We start from the raw sequence: 25566 nt of genomic DNA on the forward strand, positions 1-25566 counted from the left end.
TCCACCAAAGAATGACCAATGGAGTATTTTTTTCCCCCAACTTAGATTTAAATATATTTCATGTGTATAAACCTATTTCATTTGTTTTCCTTATTGATTCCCAGTTATCCCACCTTTTCAGGTTGACACCTGAGTTCTTTTGGTAGAACCCTGGTAGACTTTGATAGCTTCCTGCTGTCATATCAGAAAAGATAGTCCATACTCATCTTTTACGTTTCCTGCCTTAGATGTGGAATCAGCTTTTTCCTCAGGGTGCTGTTATTCCATTTGGTTTAGTTATTATTTTAAAATGCTTGGCTCCTTTAGAGGTAAGAGATTATTTTTGCCCATAAATGTAAATGTTGTGGCTTTCAGAGAATATGGCAAATAGAAGAGTTCATTCATTTTGTATACTTGAGAGAAATTTTCAGTTTATTTCGACCTTTTTTTTTTCTGTTGGAAGTGTGAATTAATATATTTGTGAAGGCATAATTTATTAATGCAGCTTTTAAATAACAGCTTCAATTAATACAGAGTGAACATAATTTGTGTTTGGAGGTACCTTAATATAGAACTCAAAGAGCATCGCAATGTGTTGTTTTTTTAAATGGAAAATACTTAAAAAAACTAACTTGGCTATAATTATAAATACTTTTTAATCCTAGAATCAAACAGAAGATAGTTTACGGAAGGAACTTATAGCATTACAGGAGGATAAACACAACTATGAGACGACAGCCAAAGAGTCCCTGAGGCGGGTTCTTCAGGAGAAAATTGAAGTGGTTAGAAAACTTTCAGAAGTTGAGGTATTTAAATTTAACAAATACTAAATAGTACTATGATTTTAAAATTTTAGCCTAAAAGTGCTAGCATTTCAGGACATTTCAAACTTGGGTATTATTATATAGCTAGAAAATTTTTCCTGTCTATCTGGTGGGAAGGAGCAGTATGCTGTTTTCATTGTCAGGAATTCTCACCATAACCCTGTGAGTTCTGGTGCTTATGGTCTCTAGTCAGTGGTTGAGGAAATAAAAGCCTAACCAGGGAATTTTACTATTTGCACTTTGGTTAGGATTCAGCCTCCACACAATGGACCACGATATGTGCCAGGGAATTGATCTCATTTCACATAGTTTTGTTTTTCTTCCAGTTGAGGATAGTCAGTGTAAGGTAGAGAGCAACACCACTATTCTTACTTTACCTATCCTCCAGAGAGGAAAATTGTGCCTCTTTGGAACCTCTTTGGAGGTTCACAGGGGAAATTATCTCTGAGGTCCTTTCTAGGTCTTTTAGAAATAATCAAAATGTGATTCTCATTGCTTTAAAACAACATAATTTATAATACGTGTTATTCTTTTGAACTACTGGAAAATTACCACAGAAGTTACATGTTACTGGATTTAGTTAAAATGTCCATTGTAAACTAAATAGTAAACATATTTTAATATAAGGATAGTTTCTATAATAGCCCCATCCCAAAGTGACTGATTCACTGTCATGTCATTAATATGACATGCAAGGAAAGAAAATTGCTAATTGTCTTCTAATTTTATTAAATTGATTCTGTGCACATTATTAAACTTGTTTTCAAGAATTGATAGGCTTAAAATATTTTCAAGGCTAAAACTCATAACCAATGGCCTTTAAAAAGTGTAATTATGGGCCTCCCTGGTGGCGCAGTGGTTGAGTCCGCCTGCCGATGCAGGGGACATGGGTTTGTGCCCCGGTCCAGGAAGATCCCACATGCCGCGGAGCGGCTGGGCTCGTGAGCCATGGCCGCTGAGCCTGCGCGTCCGGAACCTGTGCTCCGCAACGGGAGAGGCCACAACAGTGAGAGGCCCGCGTACCGCAAAAAAAAAAAAAAAAAGTGTAATTATATAAAGTATTGTCCTTTTCTCCCTCCCCCTGTTTTTTGTTTTTCCAAATTCTTGGTATTTTCTGTTTTAGCATGTACCTAAAGTAAATTGAAATTCTTATGTTGCTTAACTCAGCTTTATATAAAGTCCAGGGTAGATGCTGATTTAGAACAGCCCATAGAGTTACACTTTTTATAAATTGAATTTAGAATGTGCATTTATGCTAAATCAGTTGCCTGTAAATTTGAATTACAGCGAAGTCTGAGTAATACTGAAGATGAATGTACCCACCTGAAAGAAATGAATGAACGGACTCAGGAAGAATTAAGAGAATTAGCCAATAAATATAATGGAGCAGTTAATGAGATTAAAGATTTATCTGATAAATTAAAGGTAGGTATTTCTCAACCTAGAAGTATGTAAATTAATTATCCCTAATACACTGGATAGCTTAAGAGTTAGTTATTGCTGAATAGTTGTTGATGTAAAATTTGGTAATGGTTTAAATTCATAGTAAAAATCAGGTGCCATTTAGCCCAAACCCCCTTACCACAGATAACTGAAAGTTTGTAAAAGCTGACATATTTCCTTTGGATGGAAATAAATAGTACTTCATAATAGGCATTTTAAAATATGTAACAGGAAATAGATGAGAGTCAGCAAAACCCAAGATATTTAGACTCTTGAAAAACTGGAATCTGCTTATCTTCCGGGTGTCCCAAAATCAGGGTCCAGCTATGTTAGTGCTAGTACAAGCCCAGAGGGAACCTTGGAGTGATTCCTTCTAGGGAGGCCATTGGCCTCACTTCAGCTGCATCTCCTTGTAGCTATAGGACATTTAGGATGAGGACAGACCAGACCATAGGTAATGCCAGGTTGGTCCTGTAAAACAGGGGTCCCCAACCCGCGCACCGCAGACCACTAATGGTCTGCGGCCTGTTAGGAACCGGGCGGCACAGCAGGAGATGAGCGGTGGGCGAGCGAGCGAGCGAAACTTCATCTGCCTCTCCCCATTGCTCACATTACCACCTGAACCATCCCTACCCCCCACCATCTGTTGAAAAATGGTCTTCCACACAACTGGTCCCTGGTGCCAAAAAGGTTGGGGACTGGGACTTCCCTGGTGGCACAGTGGTTAAGAATCCACCTTCCAATGCAGGGGACGCAGGTTCAATCCCTGGTCAGGGAACTAGATCCCACATGCATGCCACAACTAAGAGTTTGCATGCCACAACTAAGGAGCCCGTGACCGCAACTAAGGAGCACACGTGCTGCAACTAAGACCCGGTGCAACCAAAAATAAATTAATTAATAATAAAAATAAATAAATGTTTTAAAATGCTTTTTAAAAAAAAAAAGAGGTTGGGGACCACTGCTGTAAAATGTTAGAACTGAGTTTGTGAAGATGCATCTTTATATAATTCAAACCATGGATTGAGGGGCTAGAAGATACACATTTGTTAGAGAAGACCAGAGCACACCTCCCCTTTGTGTGATTGGTTAACCTATAATAGCTTTAAATATTGGACTTGTTAAAAAGAGGTCATTTTAAAAAGTGCTTGTAATCATCATTCCTTTAGCTAAACGTAATGTTGTTTAAAATTTCAGAATAAGTTACATTTTAGAACTTACAAACTAATTGGAACAATAGTAATTTCAGGGAAAACTGTTATTTCCCTCTTGAAAAATGTGTTTTTCATTTTGACGCCTATAATCTCCGTATGTATTGAGTTTGCTTGCTTGCTACAAGTTTTTCTCTCCTAGGTGATATGGAGGCATGACACAGTGCATATCACTTTTGACATCATTTTGACATTTACAGATATGTTCTATAATATAGAATATTCTCCTTAGAAGTTTATGTGAATAAAAGCAGTCCTGCTTTAGACCTCTTAAATCAAGGTTCGATTTTATTAAAACAGCTGAATTTTCTTTCTCTTTTTCAACAGGTAGCAGAGGGAAAACAAGAGGAAATCCAACAGAAGGGACAAGCTGAGAAAAAAGAATTACAACATAAAATAGATGAAATGGAAGAAAAAGAACAGGAGCTCCAGGCAAAAATAGAAGCTTTGCAAGCTGATAATGACTTCACCAATGAAAGGCTAACAGCTTTACAAGGTAAGTTAAGCTAATCCAGAAATAGATTTGATTTGATTTTTTCTCTTTATCTGTGAAATATCTTTTTCTTGGACTTTTATTTACAGTACGGTTAGAACATCTTCAAGAGAAAACTCTTAAAGAATGCAGCAGCTTAGGTAGGTGTCACCAAATTTCTTATTTAAAGCTGAATTTTTATTATTAAATTTTTGATGTTTACTATCTCACATTGGGTACTTATTTCTTTAAGAAGGATGTTTTATGTATTAGGTGTAAAGTATCTACCCTCTTTCTGAAAATTTCCTTTAAAAATATGCTTGATTGCCACCAGTGGGCACCATCGTTTAGTCCTTGAGATGAATGAAATTTCTGCCTCTGAGACGGTCTGCTTAGAGATATTTAAATAAGAAAAACACATCAGCAGCAGGATCCTTTTTCTTTTGAGGTTCACTGGCAGCTTACTAAGCAGTTGTAGGTTTTCTCTGAGATGATAGAAAATGGGAAGTTGAACCCTTCTTGTAAAAATAAATTTAAAGTGTTCTATCAGTCTTAATGTAAGTAGGGATACAAAATGCCATGGTTACACTTGAGACCAGTTTTAAATATTACTTTCTTTGATCAGGCAATGATACACTGTCTTAATCCTAGGGACACAAGTTGATGACTTCTTACCTAAAATAAATGGGAGCACAGAAAAAGGTAGTGTAAAAAACTTAAATGTTTTTCTTTCATGATATCCTTTTACTATTTAAGCAGGATAGAGAAGTCAGGGTTTTTAGGTTTTAAGTGTTTGGAATGAAAAGCATGCTGCTCATTGACTATTAAATCCCATCTTGTAAAAATCAAGCTTCCCTTTATTTTGTAATTCTTAATTCTGTGATCTATGGTTAGATATCCCTTGTTATATGGAAATTTCAATTATTCAAATAACAAGGAAATGATAATGTTCAACTTTAGTACTGGCTTATATAACATAGTATAGCTTTTTTCCCCCACTGTATTTTCAAAGACGATACTACCATTTTCTTCCATCAAATACCGCTTCCTGGGGGTAATTGACCGCCATTTTTTAATGTTTGTGCACCCCCTGCCCCCTGGCCCCTTCCTGGCCAGGAGTTTACTTCAGAGGCCAGTGAGCCTTTGGATGTGTCATAGAAATTGCTCTCTTTATCCATCTGTTTCATCAATCAGAGATAACAGGGTCAGTCATTTCTGCCATCTGAAAAATTCTTTATTTGTTCTTGATACATGACCCTTCTTTCTGGATAGCTTGGGTTATCTCTTGCCAAAAATGTACAGCCTCTGTTGGTTTTCTTAGTGCAACGTGGGGTTTCTACTCAATGGTTTCTATATTCCTTCAGTCATTAAGATTCCTCCTACCCACCCCATTCACCCAACATTAATTGAGCACCAACTATATGCCAAATCCTGTATTGGTTGCTTAGAGTACAAAATGAATAAAACTGTTTTCTGTGTTTACAAATCTTTGTGCCTCTCAACTCAGTTTTTATACAGAAGTTGGTGGAAGACATCAATGTCGACACCCAAGAATTTCTTACTAAATGCTTTTTCCATGTATCAGGGGATATCTTTATAGTTCTTGGGCAGCAACCAAACTCTGATAAAGTTAGGAGGTGCTTTTTTGGTTTGTTTTGATTTGGTTTGGTTGGTTGGATTTTAATCAAGAACTGGCATAATAGGCTCAGGTAATCATGTATATGTGAGCTGCAAGATCAAGAGCTAAATACTCTGTATATAACAAATCTTGAAACTCTAAATTTTAAAAATGTTTCATTAATCATTGTTATTTGACTATTTTATGTATGTTTTGTGAAAATACATTGACATTTTAAAATTTCAGTTTGAGTTTCAATTTGAGACTTTTTAAAGGTGTAGTTTATATTCATGGCACCACTATTACTAAAGTATATTTAGCAAACATGTAAAAAGACTTAATCCTCATCGTCTAAAAGCTTCTCATTCTTAAATGAATTTATATTTTCTGTTGTCATTATTTTGCCCTTTTTTCTCTTTCTGGCATGTACACTTCTTATTCAAATCCATCACCCTTTTGACTTGAGCATGTATTCATGGATAATGTTAGTGTTAACTCGAGCTGGGAACATTCTGTTCCTTCAGTTAAGAATCTTTTTATATACACTGACCCATCTTTATACTATTTAGAATTGTCAAATTACTGCTTAAAAATTTCTGCCAATTCCAGTTGATTTAGATGAGAATAGTTGTAGACAGCTCCTTGATTTAAAACTGAATAAGGGGACTTCCCTGGTGGTGCAGTGGTTAAGAGAATCCGCCTGCCAATGCAGGGGACACAGGCTTGAGCCCTGACCCGGGAAGATCCCACATGCCGCGGAGCAACTAAGCCCGTGCTCCTAGATCCTGTGCTCCACAACAAGAGAAGCCACCACAATGAGAAGCCTGCGCACCACAATGAAGAGTAGCCCCCGCTCACGGCAACTAGAGAAAGCCTGCGTGGCAACAAAGACCCAACGCAGCCAAAAATAAATAATAACTATATTTATTTTTTTAAAAAAAGAATCTTTTTATATACATTGAACCATCTTTATACTATTTAGAATTGTCAAATTACTGCTTAAAATTTTTTGCCAATTCCAGTTGATTTAGATGAGAATAGTTGTAGACAGCTCCTTGATTTAAAACTGAATGAGGGGACTTCCCTGGTGGTGCAGAGGTTAAAAATCTGCCTGCCAATAAATACAGGGGACACGGATTAGATCCCTGGTCCTGGAAGATCCCACGTGCCACGGAGCAACTAAACCCATGCGCCACAACTACTGAGCCCACGTGCTGCAACTACTGAAGCCCATGCCTAGAGCCCATGCTCCACAAGAGAAGCCACTGCGATGAGAAACCTGTGCACTGCAACGAAGAGTAGCTCCCGCTCACTGCAACTAGAGAAAACCCGAGGGCAGCAACAAAGACCCAATGCAGACCCCACCCCCAAAAAACACTGAATAAGGGCTTCCCTGGTGGCGCAGTGGTTGAGAGTCCGCCTGCCGATGCAGGGGACACGGGTTCGTGCCCGGTCTGGGAAGATCCCACATGCCGCGGAGCGGCTGGGCCCGTGAGCCATGGCCGCTGGGCCTGCGCGTCCGGAGTCTGTGCTCCGCAACGGGAGAGGCCACAGCAGTGAGAGGCCCGCATACAGCAAAAAAAAAAAAAAAAAAAAAAAAAAACACTGAATAAGATATTTCAGACACTTTAGGGTGCTCCTTGCTATGATTATTTTTCCCTTGCTGGTATTTGTTTTTTTGGTAGTGCTAAATTGAGTAGTGTGAGAGTGACTAATAGAATGTCTTTGAAGAAACTGAGTAGTAAATATCTGGATATGCACACAAGATTCATACACTGGGTTTAGTTACAAAGTGGATTTTGGAATAAGATGGGTCTATTCTGAATCATTTATGATATAGTAAGAAACCAATTATCAAGTATTCAAATACTGCCAAAGTCCACAATCATAATGTGCTATCAGATATGATTTTAACTAAAATTACTCTTTAAATAGAGCGAGAACCAAGTATGGTTGTAAGAGAATATTTCAAAAATGTCTGGAGAAATTAAGATTAATAATACTTCTCCACTAAATCCCATTTTTGAGATGACTTAAATCTAAAGTAGCTGCTATAAGCACAGTTTTGTACTGTAATTTTTAAAATGTTATAAACATATTTTAAATATATCTTAGAAGGTATAGAAAAGCTCTGTCTAATAGAACTATTCTGAGAGCCACATACATAATTTAAAATTTTCTGGTAGCCACATTAAAATTATAAAAAGAAATAGGTAAATTTTTAATAATGTATTTAATAATATATTTACTTTAACCCACTATATCCAAAATATTATTTCAATATGTAATCAGTATTAAAAGATTGCATATGAGGATTTCACATTCTTTTTTCCTTAGTAAGTCTTTGAAATCAGTATATATTTAATTTACACTGACAACACATCTCAATTCAAACTAGCAACTTTTTAAGGGCTCAGTGGCCACATGTGGCTAATGGCTACTGTATTGGACAACACAGGTATAAAAAATCAAAACCCATAGGTAACTCATCTGTAAATAAAACACATTTTAAGTGTCATGATTCTCTGTTATGTTTCTGTATCTGCTTTTTCTTTACATTCCTATAGCTCTATTTAGTAGCACAGGACATACCCCGTCCCCTGCCCCAGCACTTTCAGTATCTGATTCTTGATTCTTGGTTTGGATTATCAGTGGCATCTTTTATAGTTTTTTGCAAAGTGAAATTCCCAAGGGCCTGAATTCAAGTAATGAAGTGTTAAAAGTGTCATGATCCAAATCCTTTACATGTACTACCTGAAAGACTTCTCTCTCATGTATCTTAGGAAATAACCTTTGTGAAAGTCCCATGTATATTTATCTTTTTATATTAATCTTGCATTTTATCCAAACTAGTATAGTAGATATTTTAATGTCGAGTCCAGATAGTAAAATCAGAGTAGGTAAAAAGTTTGATTTTTGGCTTGGTATGTGATGGTGGGATGTCGTGCATTAATAAATTTCATCTGAAGTCTTGTGATGCTTCTCTGAAATTTGATTTCAAATATATATTTTTTTAAATATATTTTATAAAGTCCTTTAGTTAGGCTAAAATTTGGATTTACTGAGTTTTCATATTTAACAGTGCTATTGTACAGTTTGAGTTTTGAAAATGTTATATAGCTTACATAGGATTTATGTAAACAACTTTTTATTTTGGTAATTACTATTCAACTGAAGACTCCTGTTTTGGATTTCTTGGCTGCAATTGGCAAATGCTATTTATTAGATTTTTTTTTAAATTTCTAATTTCTATTGCAGTTAGCCTTTTTTTTCTCTTTTTCATTGCATTTCTGTATAACTGTATGTAGTTATATATATATGTATGTGTTATATGTAGTTACAACTGTATATAACTGTGTATGTGTATTTATATAGAAATATATATCGGCATACCATGTAAGTAGATAAAGGATAATGAGAGATTTGAATATGAAGGTAAAGAAGAAGACCATTAGTAAGGGTGTCAAGAGAGGTTGTCCAGCCGTCAGAGTAGGAAGATGCCTGCCTCTTAAGCAAAGTTGGAATGATGAGGGGTGAGGCCAGGTGGAAGATAAAAGAAGCTTTTACAGTCAGAGTGGTACTGACTCGTCCTCTTTGACAGGTTTTTGTGTGTTTACACCTTCTAGATACTCATCATGTTGGATTATATTTTTAACACTTGAACTTCCAATGTCTGTTTGGTAGTTTTGAAAGATACAAATATGTACTTGAAGGATATTGTCCAGATTTAGAAGTTAACTCTTTGAATCAAAGTAAATAAAGCTTATTGTAAGAAAAGGGCTGAAACATTTATTAAACTACTGTGTTAGGTTTTGATCCTCTTTACTTATTTGAAAAAAAAAATGTTTGACCTGAGCGAAACCATTTACCAAGCTCTTATTTTAAAATGTACGGGCATTGATTTTAATCATTTAGGCAGAGATAACAATGTAATGATTTGATAGTGTATGAAGTATAGATTAAGTGACTCAAGGGGAAAGACTACTAGTGAAATGAAAGTGTAAAAATTAAAATATTATATCAGTTTCTTAAAAATTTTAAGGCATTTTATGGTATTCTTAAAATATTTACTGTTTGCCTCTTAACTAAGATGAATATCTTTGAAGGGGGACTGTTGGAGAACAGTCATTTGAAAATTAATTCAGTAAGAACAAATATAAAATTTTTAAATTATTTAAGGGTGTTTGTTAAGCTCTCACAAAAAAGATATATTTTAAAAGTGGGAGAAGCTTTTTAAAGCAATATATTTCTATGGTTTTCTTGAGCTATTTGGATAGAAACTGCACCTTTAAAAGCTAACCGTTTGGGGTACAGATTAAGATTATATAATTATAATTTTCAGTCATTTAACTTTAACTCCAAAATATGTCTGCTTTTAGTATTAAAATATATTAAACTTTTATTAATCTTATTCAGTTACCCATGTTAATACATTTTGGTTTTCCTACCTTTGCTGTTGGTTTTCAAAAACAGCAACAAAAACTGTATCCTTAAAGGTGTTTCTTTCTTTATTAGAGCACTTGCTTTCAAAGAGTGGCGGGGACTGCACTTTTATTCATCAATTCATAGAATGCCAGAGTGAGTACAGAGTATTTTTCACATTGATTTTAATGAAGTCAGGGTCTAAATTGAAAAATGAGAGGAATAATTAACATCTCAACGTGTTTGTTATGGTAGAAGTGCACAAAGGCCATCTTCAGACAGCAGTGGTTCTTTTCATACTGTTTCTGTCTTTTGAGAAAAATGTTTCTCTTGTATTTGCCTTCACGATGGAGGTGAGCATTTCATATTGCCCACAAAAAAGAGGCAGTTTCAAGCTTTTTAAGTAAAAAGCATTACTGAGTAGGGAATAAAATAGAATGTCAAGCAACAAGACCTCTGTCTGGATACTTAGGAGATAGTAATAACATTAACCTGTTTTACTTAAGTTCTAGTTCTATCACAGGTTTGGATTTTGAGATTCTTAGATAAATATCTTAAATGATTAAATGAAGTCACAAAAATAGTGATTTCGTTTGGACACTCCGTTCTGGAGCTATAGCCCTTAGGGTAGCAAGAGCTTTCTAGAGAAGAAATAGTAATAGATTGTCCTACAGTGTGACATCCACTACCTACCCTGGGGAAGTTGTACAAGGCTAATTTTAATAATATGTAAAAGATAGACAGGTTGGCTTTTGAGGTGATTTAGAACAAAAGAATTCTGCATGCTGAATTCTGAACAAAAGAATTGTGTATTCCATCTTACTTGAAAATCATGTGACTGCTTAAATCTGTAACAATCACAAGGTTGTGTTATTCTCTTAGTTTCTTAGTAACAATTAAAGGTCACTATGTGTAGTAAAGATTCATTGATGAAATCTATACTTTCTCCTATCAGGCACACATTTTGTCAGGCATTTTTTTCTTCCTGTTTGCTCTCTCTTTGAAATGAGTGGTTTTCCAAGTATTTATGCTCATGAGTTCATTTTATGGGTGTGCATGCATGTGTGGTTACTGTTCCACCCTTTGCTCCCACCCTGCCAATCTCAAGAGCATTCGTGGATCGTGAGGGTCACACCTGGTAGTTATAGCAGGCACAAACTCAACAGATCACATGTTATACTCCTTAGAGATGCTTTAAGGAAACATGGAATTTCATTTAGTAGTTTTAGAAGAACTTCTGTTTTTGTCCATTTTAGAGACTATAATGTTGAATGTAAGTTTAATATTACTTTGAGCCAAATTGTTTAATAAATATGGCACATTTCTTTGTTCTTTAACAGTTTTTTCATAAAGCAAAGATTAGTGCATCTTTTTGTTACCTTCTGGTTACTAAATCTCATTTTTACAGGCAGCAGATGCAGGGATTGGGGCAAAATAATTGGTACCCACTGAAACCAACTAGAAGTAGAATATGTAACCTAAAATATAAATCTTTAGGAGAAGGGTTTTATGCTTAGTTATGTAACCATTTTAAAATAAGTTATTTTTATTTTGAGCTTTTGGGATTTATATTTTGAGCCTAAAGAAATAAGAACAGAGAACTATCAAAATAATGTTTTACTAAGTTACAGTTTGCAAAAATCATTTAAAGTATTATTATAAAATGTGTAAACTGTTTAGCTGTAGTTTTAACACAGAGCAATGTTTGTTTTAAATAAAGAAAAAGATGTTTGGAGATTTTTATTGGGTCATAGTTATGGGGGCAAATAAACATTCAGAGATTGAGCAGAAGTTATATAAATTACAGCAATCCTCTCAGTGAGGATATTAGCCAATAAAATAATGTTTACAAGGACTACGTAATGGCATGGGTAAGTGCTAAATGTGATACACAAAGGGGAAATGAGAATATAAAACCCTGTTTTTTTGGACAAAGAGTGAACCAAAGAACAGAAAAAATAAAATATAAGCATTCCTAGATGTCTGAATCCACTGGGTTCTTAAGTATAAATAGTGGAAGTTTGGATTGTAAATTCAGGTAGCTAGGGATATAGCTTGTTATCTGAATCTGTTTGGTTCCTGAGTTTTGGTGGCAAGTAGCAAGAGTTGTATCTCAAATTTTCCAAATCTGTTTGGCTCCTTAAATTTGGATAGCTGGAGCCGGCGTAGTAAGGGTTACCTCTGGTTTGATTTGTTCTCGTTTTCATTATTTTATGACATTTTTATTGTTCGATGACAAGGTGCCATTATGGAAATTGTCGTGCTTAATAATAAGTATTGTGGCAAGCTAGGCAAATTCAGCAAAAATCTTACTCAAGTGAACTTTTGAAACAGTTTTGGATTATTTTTTGACAAGCACACATAAACTTTTTTGCCATAATTTTCATTCATAGGCATCTTGAACTGCTTTATGATCTTGACAATGAAGTGTATATTCTGTGAGCAGTAATACTTCATATTTTTGTTTCGTCTTTTAAAAAGCAAATATTAAGTACCTAGCTCTCATTATTTACTGTGCTTGTATAGTGTAAATTCACTTGGTGTTTTAAAAATTAGAAAGCAAGTAGTTCACTTCCATAGGAGTCATCATGCCTATTTTATTATTTTTTTATTTTTAAAATTTATTTATTTATTTATTTATTTTTGGCCGCGTTGGGTCTTCATTGCTGTGCACCGGCTTTCTCTAGTTGTGGGGAGCGGGGGCTACTCTTCGTTGCGGTGCGAGGGCTTCTCATTGCAGTGGCTTCTCTTGTTACGGAGCATGGGCCCCAGGCATGTGGGCTCTGGAGCGCAGACTCAGTAGTTGTGGCGTGTGGGCTTAGTTGCTCCACAGCATGTGCGATCTTCCTGGACCATGGCTCAAACCCGTGTCCTCTGCATTGGCAGGCGGATTCTTAACCACTGCGCCACCAGGGAAGTCTCATCATGCCTATTTTAAATATATTCACAGATTTTTTTTTTCAGTTTATGTGTATGACTCCATAAGAGGACAATTTGGTTGTTGGCTCTCTCCATTTATAAGGTGATTTTGAAGAAATTAAATGGGTCGGAACACATTTCACTTTGTTTTCCTTTTATGGTAAAACAGACTGTTCCTTTTAATTCTCTTTTAGGATAAAAGCTTTTTTTTTTTTTTTTTTTTTTTTTTTTTTTTGGGGGATGCGGGCCCCTCCCTGTTGGGGCCTCCCCCATTGCGGAGCACAGGCTCTGGACGCGCAGGCTCAGCGGCCATGGCTCACGGGCCCAGCCGCTCTGCGGCATGTGGGATCCTCCTGGACCAGGGCACGAACCCATGTCCCCTGCATTGGCAGGCGGACTCTCAACCACTGCGCCACCAGGGAAGCCCATGGATAAAAGCTTTTTTAAAAAAAATATTTATTCATTCATTCATTCATTCATTTATGGCAGCATCAAGTTGCGGCACGTGGGATCTTCCGTTGCGCGCGTGGGCTCTTTGCTGCACCGGGCAGGCTTCTCTCTGGTTGTGGCACTCAGGCTCCAGAGCACGTGGGCTCTGTAGTTTGCAGCACGCAGGCTCTCTAGTTGACGCACCGGAACTCAGTAGTTGTGGCGCGCAGGCTTAGTCGCCCCGCAGCATGTGGGATCTTAGTTCCCCGACCAGGGATGGAACCCGTGTCCCCTGCATTGGAAGGCAGGTTCTTAACCACTGGACTGCCGGGGAAGTCACTAGGATAAAAGCTTTTATTCTCTGGCATAGAGATTGGATTTTGAAGAGATTTAAATATAACCTTTTGCATAATTCCACAACTGTGAAGTAAATTTTCTATATAAAAATACATCATATAAAATCTAGAATTAACAAGTAACTTTAATGAAACTTACTAAAAAGTTTTTGCAAATTTTCTTCTTCAGAGATTCAGGTGTGAAGTTTGGTTTAAGCAGAACTCCACATACTATGTTCCCTGCAAATTTTAGTCACTCAAGGTTTACCATATAAACTTTAATGAATACATTGAGACTTTTGTATGCTTGCTAAAGATGCTTTCTGAGTTAAAAGTTGTACATCTCTAAATCTGTTTCATACATATTTTGTGAATTCTGCCTCTTGATGAACTTGTATGCTGAGTGAAAGGATGAAGGGTGTAAAAGGTAGAGAAGCTAAGGATGTAGAGACCTGCCATCACTTGGTGCGCATGGAGTGAAAAACAGCCTTCTCTGGACTGCTTCCTTCCCCTTTGATTTCTCTTGCTACTGTTTGTTGAGGTGTCTGGGTGCCAGAGAAACTTTCCTCTGAGGTCTGCTTTGTAGAGACAAACTGCCACTACCCCAAGGGCATCTGCCTTTTGATGATGGAGTTAAGAGTCCTATGAAATAAACCTCATGTCTTTGTATTCTTAACCCATGCTTACTATGCGGCTTATTCATTTTTACTATCATTATTAGGCAAAAGTCTAATTCTCTTAATATTTCATGTTTTATTTTTTTTCCTGATTAAAAAAAAAAAATTCTCTCCCTGCCTCCCACCCCCATTTTGAAATTACAGTCACTATCTGTGTATGATTCTCTCATTCCATCTTCTGTGCTCTTAGGGCTTTGCTCTCACATAGAAATTGCCTTATTTGGAGTAATGCATTGAATCAGTGTTGCTCTTGTGACTGTTTACTTTTCATCACTCTATGAGATCAGCCTCTCTGAACAATTTCAGGCTTATTCTGATTACATATTGTACTTGAAACAGAGTTTTAAATTTTCATCTTTTAAACTTTTATTTCTCTAAGCCAAAGCAGTTTATTTATGCCAAAGAATAGAAAACACTTGGTGTGGTTCCCTTCTCTTAGTAGTCAGTGTCCCCATTACAGGAAAACTCTTGAGTTTAAACTAGACGTTGCTAATTTTTTATTTCTTTGTTCTTAGAATAGTTGTCCAATGTAAGATACATTGGAGGGTTTTTGTTTGTTGTTTATTTGTACCAACCATCTCCCCAGTCAGCTAGCTTTCCAATATTTCTGCCAGATTTTCTTCCAGTATAATTGCACAGAAGATAGTCTTAAATTCATGCCAGTAGTGTTTTGGTATATAGACTGTTCCTTTAAAAAAAAAAATCCATTTCTGTATCCTGGAAATTGGTTCATTTCGTTGAATTTTAAATCTGTCATTGAATTCTAACTTTTTTTTCTTTTGTTCTTCCTTATTCTTAGACTTTAAGGCAAACAGCCTCTGGAACTGTTTTTAGGGAAAGGCAGATTATCTTCTGTAATAGGAATTGCTTTAAGTATTTTGCTGCAGAAACAAATAACCTGGTGAAAAAGTCTCTATTATTCACATTAGCAACCTCTCAGAGTCACCCTGTGCAGTTCTAAAGCTTTCTTTCTACTATGTGAGCTGCTATTCTCTGAAGAGAAATAAATTGTTGGCTTGATGTTGAATGCTGATAGTTAATTTTTACTTTGGTTGTATCTTGATGTTAATTCTTTTTTTTTTTAAATAAACTTATTTATTTTATTTATGTATTTTTGGCTGCGTTGGGTCTTTGTTACTGTGCGCGGGCTTTCTCTAGTTGGGGCAAGCGGCAGCTACTCTGCGTTGCAGTGCAAGGGCTTCTCATTGCGGTGGCTTCTCTTGTTGTGGAGCACGGGCTGTAGGCGTGTGGGCTTCAGTAGTTGTGGTACACGGGCTTCAGTAGTTGTGGTTCGCGGGCTTAGTTGCTCCACGGCATGTGGGATCTTCCCAGACCAGGGCTCGAACCCATGTTCCCAACACTGGCAGGAGGATTTTTAACCACTGCGCTACCAGCCCCTTGATGTTAATTCTAATTGCAGTTTCTTAGCTGTATTTCCCTTAATGACCTTCTAAGTAACGTTAGCTCATTTTCATTTATGATGTTTAGAGGTGGATCAGAGGAACCTTTATGTGAATTCTGATTTGGTCCCTCATTGGCAGTATGACTCTGGGTGGTATGATCTCTTCAAACCTCAATTTCCTCATTTATAAAATGGGATGGTAGTACCTACTTCGTAGGATTATGAGAATTAAATGAGATAATGTTTACTAAGTGCTCTAAGTAATTCCTGGCACACAGAAATACGTGTTAACTAGAAGGTAGAAAACTTTTGCAGGGGCGTGGGGCAGAGTTTGGAGAGGGTATTAGTGGGAGCTTTCTTGTTGAAGTAACTTGTTTTCCTCCTTTTTATTCCCATTTTCAAGACAGTGAAAGCTAATTGATCTAGCTTTATTGCTCCTGTTAAAGTAATATGTTTCCAACAATCTAGGGATTGTCTAACTTTTAAATTACCAATATGCATGCCATTTTAAAAATTTGGTCTCAAGCACATTATTTTGATGCCCTAGTCATAACATTTTCTTTTTAATGAAATCTAACTTTGAGATTTAGAAATATTCTCCAAGTTGGCATTTACAACAGCAGAGTATGCAGTTCTTTTTTATTCTTCTACTTTTCTGTCTGTTTAAGATCCCTAGGGAGCTGACATCAGTATATGTTAGTACTGTTTGAGTGTATCTTCTGCTTTCAATTGGTTGTAGCTGTCATGTGAGGAAAATGGCTAAGAACTAGGCACACCTGTGCTCCCTTTGAGCTTCTTTTGTTTGCCTTGTTTCTCACTTTCATTTTGCGCCACATAGTAATACAGATAGTATATAATATATTTTTATCAGCCAAGAAATAAATTCGGTTCTCTTCTATTCAGTCTTTGACAATATTTGGCAGTTTTTATAATTCTGTAATATGTTTTCTGACTAAACAGTGCTTTGGTGGTGGTTCTCAAATGTTGTCAAACTTATTATACCCATCAGTTCTTTTCCTTGGTAGGTTCCCTACAGAATGCCTAAACACGTATATCAGATGCAATTTAAGAATGTTCGCAGCAGCAGTATTATTCACAGTAATTCAAAACTGGAAATAACCTGAAAGCCCATCAGTAGTTAAATGGTTAAAAAACACTGAGGTATATAGGATGGATAAAGTTCAAAACCACTAAAATTATATTATTTAGTCACACATATTTGAGTAGTATGACTATAAAGAAATGCAAGAAATTAAATACCACAGAAATCGGGATAATGCTTACCTCATGCGACTTTGATTAGAAAAGGAAATGTGGAAGGCTTTGGAGGTGGTGGTTAGGTTCTGTTTCTTAGTTTGGGCAGCAGTCATATAGACATTAACTTTAAAAAAATGTTATTAACCCGTACCTTTGTGTTTTATGCCCCTTCCTAAGTGTCGTTTCATAATAGATAATAAATATGGTTTTAAAACAGGGGAAAATGAATAATAATCTCTCCAGAGTAACCCTCAAAAAGAGGGAGTTTTAAAAAAGAAAGAAAATCTTGGGGACTTCCCTGGCGGTCCAGTGGTTAAGACTTCGCCTTCCAATGTAGGGGGTGTGGGTTCTATCCCTGGTTGAGGATTAAGATCCCACATGCCTCGCGGCCAAAAAAAGCGAAACATAAAGCAGAAGCAGTATTGTAACAAATTCAATAAAGACTTTAAAAATGGTCCACATCAAAAAAAAAAAAAAGTTTGTAACAAATTCAATAAAGACTTTAAAAATGGTCCACATCAAAAAAAAAAAAAAGAAAGAAAGAAAGAAAATCTATCTTTCATTTGTGCCAAGGCAAATAGTTCTTTCAAGACCTGCAGTTATTATTATATGGAAGTTCTTTTTTGTCTCTGAGGGGTCTCTGATTTTCAGCTTCTTAAAAGAGTTGAGGTCTCCACCCCAAGTTTGAGAACTAGTGGTTAGAAACTTTTTTAAAAACAATATTCTTTTCCTTAATACTTTAATCACAGGCCACTAATGATTCACTAGATTGGTAATATAACCTTAAATAATTTCAATAGTGATAATAACAGCAGGTAATTATTATATAGAGCTTAATACTGGTACTGTTCAAAACTTTTTATATGTATTTAATCCTTAGTTTTTTAGAATGAGGAAAATATTCAAATAATTTTTCCAAGTTTGAACTCTTTAAACATAAATGCCTAATTCATTCATTTAGCAAATATTTATTAAGCATCTACTATGTATATACCAGGCATTATTTTAGCTTTGGGAGGTATAGAAATGAACAAGACAAAGATAGCTTTGCCTTCATGGAATTTATATTCTCTTGAGGAGATAAAAACTAATAAACTAATAATATGTCAGGTAGTGATAAATCTGCTGAAGAAAAAATGGAAGGTTATAAGACAATAGGGAGTGATAAAAGTATTATGTAGGACTTGAACAGATTTGGGACGAAGCTGAGTGAGTTGTACATGTGTCTGCAGAAAGAGCATGCGAGATGGAGAGAAACCATATGAAAACCCAAGGCAGGTCTGAAATTGGAGTTTTAGAATAAAAATGCCTTTAAAAAATAAATAAAACACCAGATAGTAAATATTTTAGGCTTTGCGTGTTAAAAGCTACCAGACTGTTACAGCTACCAGACTCGCCATTGTTGTGGAAAGCAGCCATGGACAATATGTAAATGAATGGACCTGGCTATGTTCCTATAAAACTTTATTTACTGAGGCGGCAGAAGGCTTTATTTGGCTCTGTGGGGCCATAGTTGGCTTATACACCTTGTAGGTCATGGTAGGGACTTAAGATTTTGTTCTAAAGGTGAGAGAGTTTTGAGCAATAAATTACTCTTAATGTGTGTTTATAATTTTTTAAAGGTGGTACTTCAATCTTCAACATCATAGAGAAAGATTGGAATGGCTTTCAGAACCTGTGTTTATACTATTTAATAATTTGCTATATTCATATAACAAGCTTTTGTGGAACCTGTATTATGTGACATAATTGTGTTGAGAATTAAATTATTAATAAGATGCATCCCTGCTTTCACTAGACCCTAAATTCCTAGATTTATCACATTTATCTTGGTAATCCATGAAGAGTACCTAGTACTGTATCTGGTGCATAGTAAGTACTTGAAGGAATGAGTATATTCCTCAAAGAGTTTGTAGTATGTTGGGAAAGGTGGACATAAATAAATAGTTGTAGTATAGCTTAATAGAGATGCAAATGAAGAGCTATGGCAGAGGAGAGTTACCAAGTCCATGTAGGAGAAAGGAAGAGAAGATAAATTCAGTTTTGAGGGGCGAGATTAAGTTCCTGTGGGATTTCTGGGTGAAGATGTTTGCGAAGCAGTTAGGCATTAGGGTTCTGGGATGTGAGAGAGAGAGAGAGCTAGACTAGGCATCAACATTTAGAAATTATTCAAGTGTAGCAGGTAGTTAATGCTATTAGAAAAGAATTTTTGAAATCTCAAAGACTAATTATTTCTTGCTTGGCAGAACTTTAAAAATTTGTATTCTGCTTTCCCCCAGTACAGACAAGTGCTGCATTGGAAATCTTTGTACAAGCCTCTCTCTTTCCAGTGTGATATACAGAAGAGGGGTTGTGGGGTCAACAGGCACGTGCTTTCAACATTTGGATAGTTCCTGCCAAATTGCCCTCTAAAAAAAAAAAAATGATACTCATTTACACTTCCACTGTGAAAGGGCACAAGATTACTCATTTACCCACTCCTCCCAGTACTGAATGTTTGCCAACCTGATGGGCTAATAATGCCGTGGCATTGTGTTAGTGGGTAGACCAAGGATTTTTCATGTTTATTGGACATTTGCATTTCTTGGCCTGTGAATTCTGTGTTCCTGTTCTTTGGCCTTTTTACTCTTGTGTTTGATTTTTTCTTACTCATTTTTGGAAGGCGTCATATCTTTGCCTTCTCCACAGGCTCTTTCCTCATTTCTTGTTTTATTTTTCTCTGTAACTGCCATCTGACATACTATTTATTTTTTTATTGCCTGTCCCTCCCCGCACCATTAGAATGTAAGAATCAGAAGGCAGGGATTTTGTCATTTGTTCATTCTAGTGTTTCCAGCACCTAGGACAGTGTCTGGCTTATAGTAGGCACTCCCTAATTAATTGTTCAATGAATGAATTAATGGAGTGAATAATAACCTTTTTTAAAAATAAATTTATTTATTTATTATTTATTTATTTTTGGCTGCGTTGGGTCTTCGTTGCTGCATGTGGACTTTCTTTATTTGCGGCATGTGGACTTTCTTTATTTGCGGCGAGCGGGGGCTACTCTTCGTTTTGGTGCACGGGCTTCTCACTTCGGTGGCTTCTCTTGTTGCGGAGCACGGGCTCTAGGCATGCAGGCCTCAGTAGTTGTGGCACACGGGCTCTAGAGCACAGACTCAAATAGTTGTGGCGCACGGGCTTAGTTGCTCCATGGCATGTGGGATCTTCCCGGGCCAGGGCTTGAACCCGTGTTCTCTGCACTGGCAGGCAGATTCTTAACCACTGTATCACCAGGGAAGCCCGAATAATAACCTTTTATCTGTTATTTGTTTTTCACATATTTTTTCCATGTTTGCACTTGCCCTTTTCCTTTGTTTATGGTGAGTTTGATCATATAGAAAGTTTTCATTTATATGATGTCAAGTCTATCACTTTTTTCACAGGAGGCTTTTGAAGTCTACATTTTGCCTACCTCCCCTCCCCCTTTTTAAACACTGTGTTCCCTTCATTCACTTCTCCCACCTCCCACTTCCCTCCTCTGGCCAGCCATCAGTCTGCTGTCTGTATCTATGAGCTTGTGTTTTTGGGGTTTTTTTTTTTAAGATTCCACATATAAGAGAGGTCATATGGTCTTTGTGTTTCTATGTCTGACATAATTCACTTAGCACATTGCTCTTGAGGTCCATCCATATTGTCACAAATGGCAAGATTTTATTCTTTTTTATGGCTGAATAATATTCCATTATATATACCAACCATAATTTCTTTATTCATCCATTGATGAACACTTCAGTTGTTTCTTTACCTTGGCTATTGTAAACAGTGCTGCAGTGAACATGGGTGTGCATATATCTTTTCAAGTTAGTGTTTTTGTTTTCTTCAGATAAATACCTAAAAGTGGAATTGCCAGATCATATAGTTCTATTTTTAATTTTTTGAAGAACCCGCATACTGTCTTCCATAGTGGCTGCATCATTTTACCTTCCCACCAACAATGTACCAGGGTTCCCTTTTCTCCACATTCTTGTTATTTCTTGTCTTTTTGATAATAGCTATTCTAAAAAGTGTGAGGTGCTATCTCATTGTGGTATGCTTTGCATTTCCCTGATGATTAGTGATGTTGAGCATCTTTTCATGTACCTATTGGCCATCTGTATTTCTTCTTTGGAAAAATATCTGTTCAGATCTTCTGCCCAATTTTTAATCAGATTTTTTTTTGTCTTTTTTTTTCTTGCTGTTGAGTTGTATATACAGAATTAGATCATAGAATAAAAGAAAGTCAGTGAAAAGCTGAGAAGGAAGGAATGAGCAGGCACATAAAAGAAGTAGGAATGAGTAGTATCCTAGAAGTCAAAGGAAAAGAGTTTTAAAAGGGAGGCAGTAAACTTTTGATTAAATATGGTGAATGGATCCATTCATAGTAAAATATTATAAAAGACATAGGACACAAGGACAGAGAGAATGAGAGTAGAGACTAATTTTAGAAATATAAAATGATCAGTTGAGTGGTAAGAGATTTTGGAGGATGGGAAGTAAATTCTTAATGAATAAGAGGTTTTCTTTTGAGATAATGAAAATGTTTTGGAGCTAGATGAAGTTGGTGCTTCCATATTATTGTGAATATACTAAGTGCCACTGAATTGTTCACTTTAAAATTAATACACTATGTGAATTTAACCTCAGTTTTTAAAAACAAGACCGTATACTGAGGTATATGAAATTTAAGAACACCAGGGATAAAGAAAAGATTCTGAAAATTGCCGGAGAGAAACAAAGGATCTCATACTGTATTATTAATCCTAATAAACTAAATTATAATATAGCAACAAATAAATCCTGAAATCATAATGGCTTAATTCAACAAGCATTACTTTTCATTTGTGCTACATGTCCATGGTGAGGGAGAACACTCTGTTCTGTATTGTTACTCAGGAATCTAGGCTAATCTGAACACATAGTTTCTAGAGTGGGGGGAGAACAAGTGTAGAAAAATCCTACTGTACTCTCTTTTAAATGCTTCGGCCCTGGCTAGAACCAGTCACATGGACCTACCTGAGTGCTAGGGACTTGGAATGTGCAGTCTTCTCAGGTGCCCAGAAAGGACAGGCAAACCAGGCATTGCTGAGCACAAGAAGCTTCTACAGTGCATAATGAGGACCAAGAGTCAGACTGGCATTAGACTCACCTTCCAGTATGAAGCTAGATGATAGTGGAACAAGGCTTTAAAAATTCTGAAGGGGTCGTCCCTGGTGGCGCAGTGGTTGAGAGTCCGCCTGCCGATGCAGGGGACACGGGTTCGTGCCCCGGTCCAGGAAGATCCCACATGCTGCGGAGCGGCTGGGCCCGTGAGCCATGGCCGCTGAGCCTGCGCGTCTGGAGCCTGTGCTCCGCAGTGGGAGAGGCCATAATGGTGAGAGGCCCGCGTACCGCAAAAAAAAAAAAAAAAATTCTGAAGGAAAATTATGTCCTGTAGAATTATGTATCTGTCAAACCAGTCAAATGTGAGGGTAGAGCACTAACATTTTCAGAGGAACAAAGTTACAAAACATTTACCTTCTACTCACCCCTTATCAGGAAATTATCAGAGGATATATTACACGAAAACAAGGGAATAAAACAGGAAGAGGAAGATTTGGAATCTGGGGGCAGGGGATCTTGTACGGGATACAGCTCAGACTGGAGCAGGAAGATTAAAGGGCCGGGAGAAGGGAGAGACAGGGATATATAATGTGATAGACTGCCTGATATGTTTGAGGATATTGAGAGTTTTATGGTTCTATAAGAACTTGGGCTGTGTTTGAGATATATTTTTAAAAATTAGCAAAACAAAAGAGGGCACTGTAAGTTCCCAAAATAGTAAATGTTGTACAAGGAAAGAAATATAATTATCGCATATTATATGACTCAGGTATAGATAATAGTCATAATATAAATACTGATTACAGATGGACAAAATATCTCTTATGAGGATGATAATAAGATATGAGAGCATAATCATCTGTAAGAGATTGTCAGTAAATAATGCCTAAAATGGAAAAATTAAGAAATAGCAATGTATTATTTAGAAATATAAATGTAAATATCAGAAGAAATGGCTAAAAGTTAAAAGTTGTTTGTAGGAAGTGATTTTTCAAGAATGGAATGGAGTAGGACAGAGGATGGGTAAGACATCTTATGTTACATATCTTGTAGGGTTAATGCCTTTTAAAATTATCTAAATTTATTACTTCAACTTCCTATTTTTCAAGGAGGCAGGAGCAAACAGTGCCACATGCTGCAAAGAGCCTACATTAAATGAAAATTAAGAAAAGGAACTATGGGCTTTGGCAGATAGGTTACAGTGATCTTGGGGCCGTTTCAGTGGTTGAGTAATGGGTGTAGATCAAGTTGCAGTGGGTTGAGGGATAGAAGAATAGAGAAATTATTTCACATACTTCAAAGTGTAAAATGAAGGAGACCAACTGACATATAGGATCAGATAATGGTGTATACAGAATAGATATATTATCCTCCTGACTAAAAGGCAGAATATGAAAATCCGACCTTAAATAAATTATAAAGAAACTACATTATACATTTGGAGAGAATCCCCCATAAAACAACAGCAAAATTTTTTTTTAATTTCTTTCAGTAATTAGCTCTTCTAAAATTATTCATTTTACTGAAACATGTCATATAGGCATCTCTGCTAAATTGTGTCAATAGGGAAAAGTAAACTGTTGGTATAATATAATTTGTATTACTTCTTTATTTAAGTGAAATACCTTCTCAGAATTCCTTTATTTCAACTTAATATCCTTGATTTAAAGAGGGTTGCTTTGTTTGTTCTGAGTCCTTTTTTAAAAGTTCAAGGCTTTTAAAATAAGGTGAAAGCTAATGAAAACTGAAAGCAGTTCAGTTCCCTTACCCTCGGATTTCTGCATTAACCTGATTCATCTAGTATCATTCCAGTTCTCTTAGTTCCCCTTCCAAGTTCAAGTTTTTGTTCAAGCCTAGTCATGGGAGTAATGTTATCATCTTTAAATTTGGTCATGGAATGTGTTACACTGCCCAGCTCAGGGAAGTGCTTGCTACTCAGTTTGGGCTTCGATAGTAACGTTTATTTTCTTTGGCAGAGAAGCTGATCGTCGAGGGGCATCTAACCAAAGTGGTAGAAGAAACAAAGCTTTCAAAAGGTTCGTTTTCTGTGGGTTTCTGTGGCATTTTTCTGTGGGTTTTAACAACTCTTTTGGATAATGAAGGTTAGTATACATTTCCAAGGTCATAGTACTTTAACCATCAGTTTGTGTCTTACAGCTCACAAAATGGCAATCTAGTAACAATATCAGATAATAATATAAAATAGTTGGAGTTCTGTTTTAAGAAGGATATGTTCATCAGAAAGTTTCTTTTTAAATGGATATATATGTGTGGGGGTTTTTTTAATGCTTGGAATAGGTTTCGTTAGGTATTAAAGATTTGTTGCAATCTCTCTGTCTCACTTCCAGCATTATTTTCAGCTTTGATCTCAAAATTTTAATCAAACGCAATGTAAATCTTTTTTTGAAACAGTTGAAAAATGCTTGCAGTTCCATTTTGTTGGTTATCATACCTTTAATAGTCCTTATATTTAATATTATCTTAATTGTTAGCATTTCAATTTGACTTAAACAAAAGTGATTATGTAGAACCTTATATTTTTTAATGAACAGTCCTGTAATTGCTTGAAGTAATTTATTCTGTTGATTCCTTTCTGTTACAATTGTCAGGCTTAGAGAAGAAAAGTGAGTTTTAAAGCATCATATTGTCAAGTCACTTTTATGTATAGGGAAATTGTGCAAATAAATTTAGTGGGATATGCTCGTTATTCATTCTAGGACTTTCATCAGAAGAACATACCGGTATAAAATTTAAAACTAAATTGACAATCATTTTGGTTAGCTAAAACAATGAGTGATAAAAGTTTGCAATACTCCATTTCATTACATTTTGTTTAATGAAAGTAACTGGATCCATTTGGCTTTTAAAAATATTTAAAAGGATAGTGTTATTTCATATATCTGGTGGCTTCCATTTGGAATTTTGTGCATGGCAGATGCCATATTTGGAGAAAGAATGCATAAAATATGCATCACTAATATTGTTCTGGCAAACAGGCATTGAGTTTCAGAACAGTGAACTATTTTTAGTACATATGGCAATTTATTTCATCTTATTAAAGTGAGATGAGAACAGATTTTAAAATAGCTTTTACTTCACCACCTAAATACCTATTCAGATTAGTTGGTTAAATAACCAATACTTTGATGTAGAAGTAGAGCCTTAGAAAAAAATCAGTGCTTCTTATAATTAAAGAAAAGTATCTTGCTACCCAAGTGCTTCTATTTAATGCATTCTGAACTAGAATATATTTCCTTGAAATTATGTGATGTCATAATTGAAAAAGAAAATCTTATGATTTCCTTTTGAAATCTGGCTATAAAATATGTATTTAAAGTTTTAAAGAACATGCTTTTTGACCTAGCAATTTCAGTTCTAAGTTTTTATCTTAAGGAACAAATTGGACAAATGTGCAAGCGCATTTGTTTGTGTTGTTTTAAAGGCAAAAAAAGGAAAA

General features: G+C 36.0%; 1 protein-coding gene across 3 annotated transcripts in view; it reads left to right on the top strand.

Moving 5' to 3' along the window:
* Positions 1-25566, top strand: part of SLMAP (sarcolemma associated protein) — an 87366-nt gene that overhangs the window by 29653 nt on the left and 32147 nt on the right. Inside the window, exons 7-12 of one of the 3 annotated variants that reach the window (XM_007469004.1) lie at positions 645-785; positions 2091-2228; positions 3785-3953; positions 4040-4090; positions 10063-10125; positions 24086-24145. In XM_007469004.1, the coding sequence (XP_007469066.1) occupies positions 645-785; positions 2091-2228; positions 3785-3953; positions 4040-4090; positions 10063-10125; positions 24086-24145 (622 nt within the window). The remainder of the gene's footprint in view (positions 1-644; positions 786-2090; positions 2229-3784; positions 3954-4039; positions 4091-10062; positions 10126-24085; positions 24146-25566) is intronic. The other 2 variants (XM_007469005.1, XM_007469006.1) reach the window with 2 other exon arrangements.

Source organism: Lipotes vexillifer, unplaced genomic scaffold (assembly GCF_000442215.2).
Source record: "Lipotes vexillifer unplaced genomic scaffold, Lipotes_vexillifer_v1.1 scaffold989, whole genome shotgun sequence".
NCBI lineage: Eukaryota > Metazoa > Chordata > Mammalia > Artiodactyla > Lipotidae > Lipotes > Lipotes vexillifer.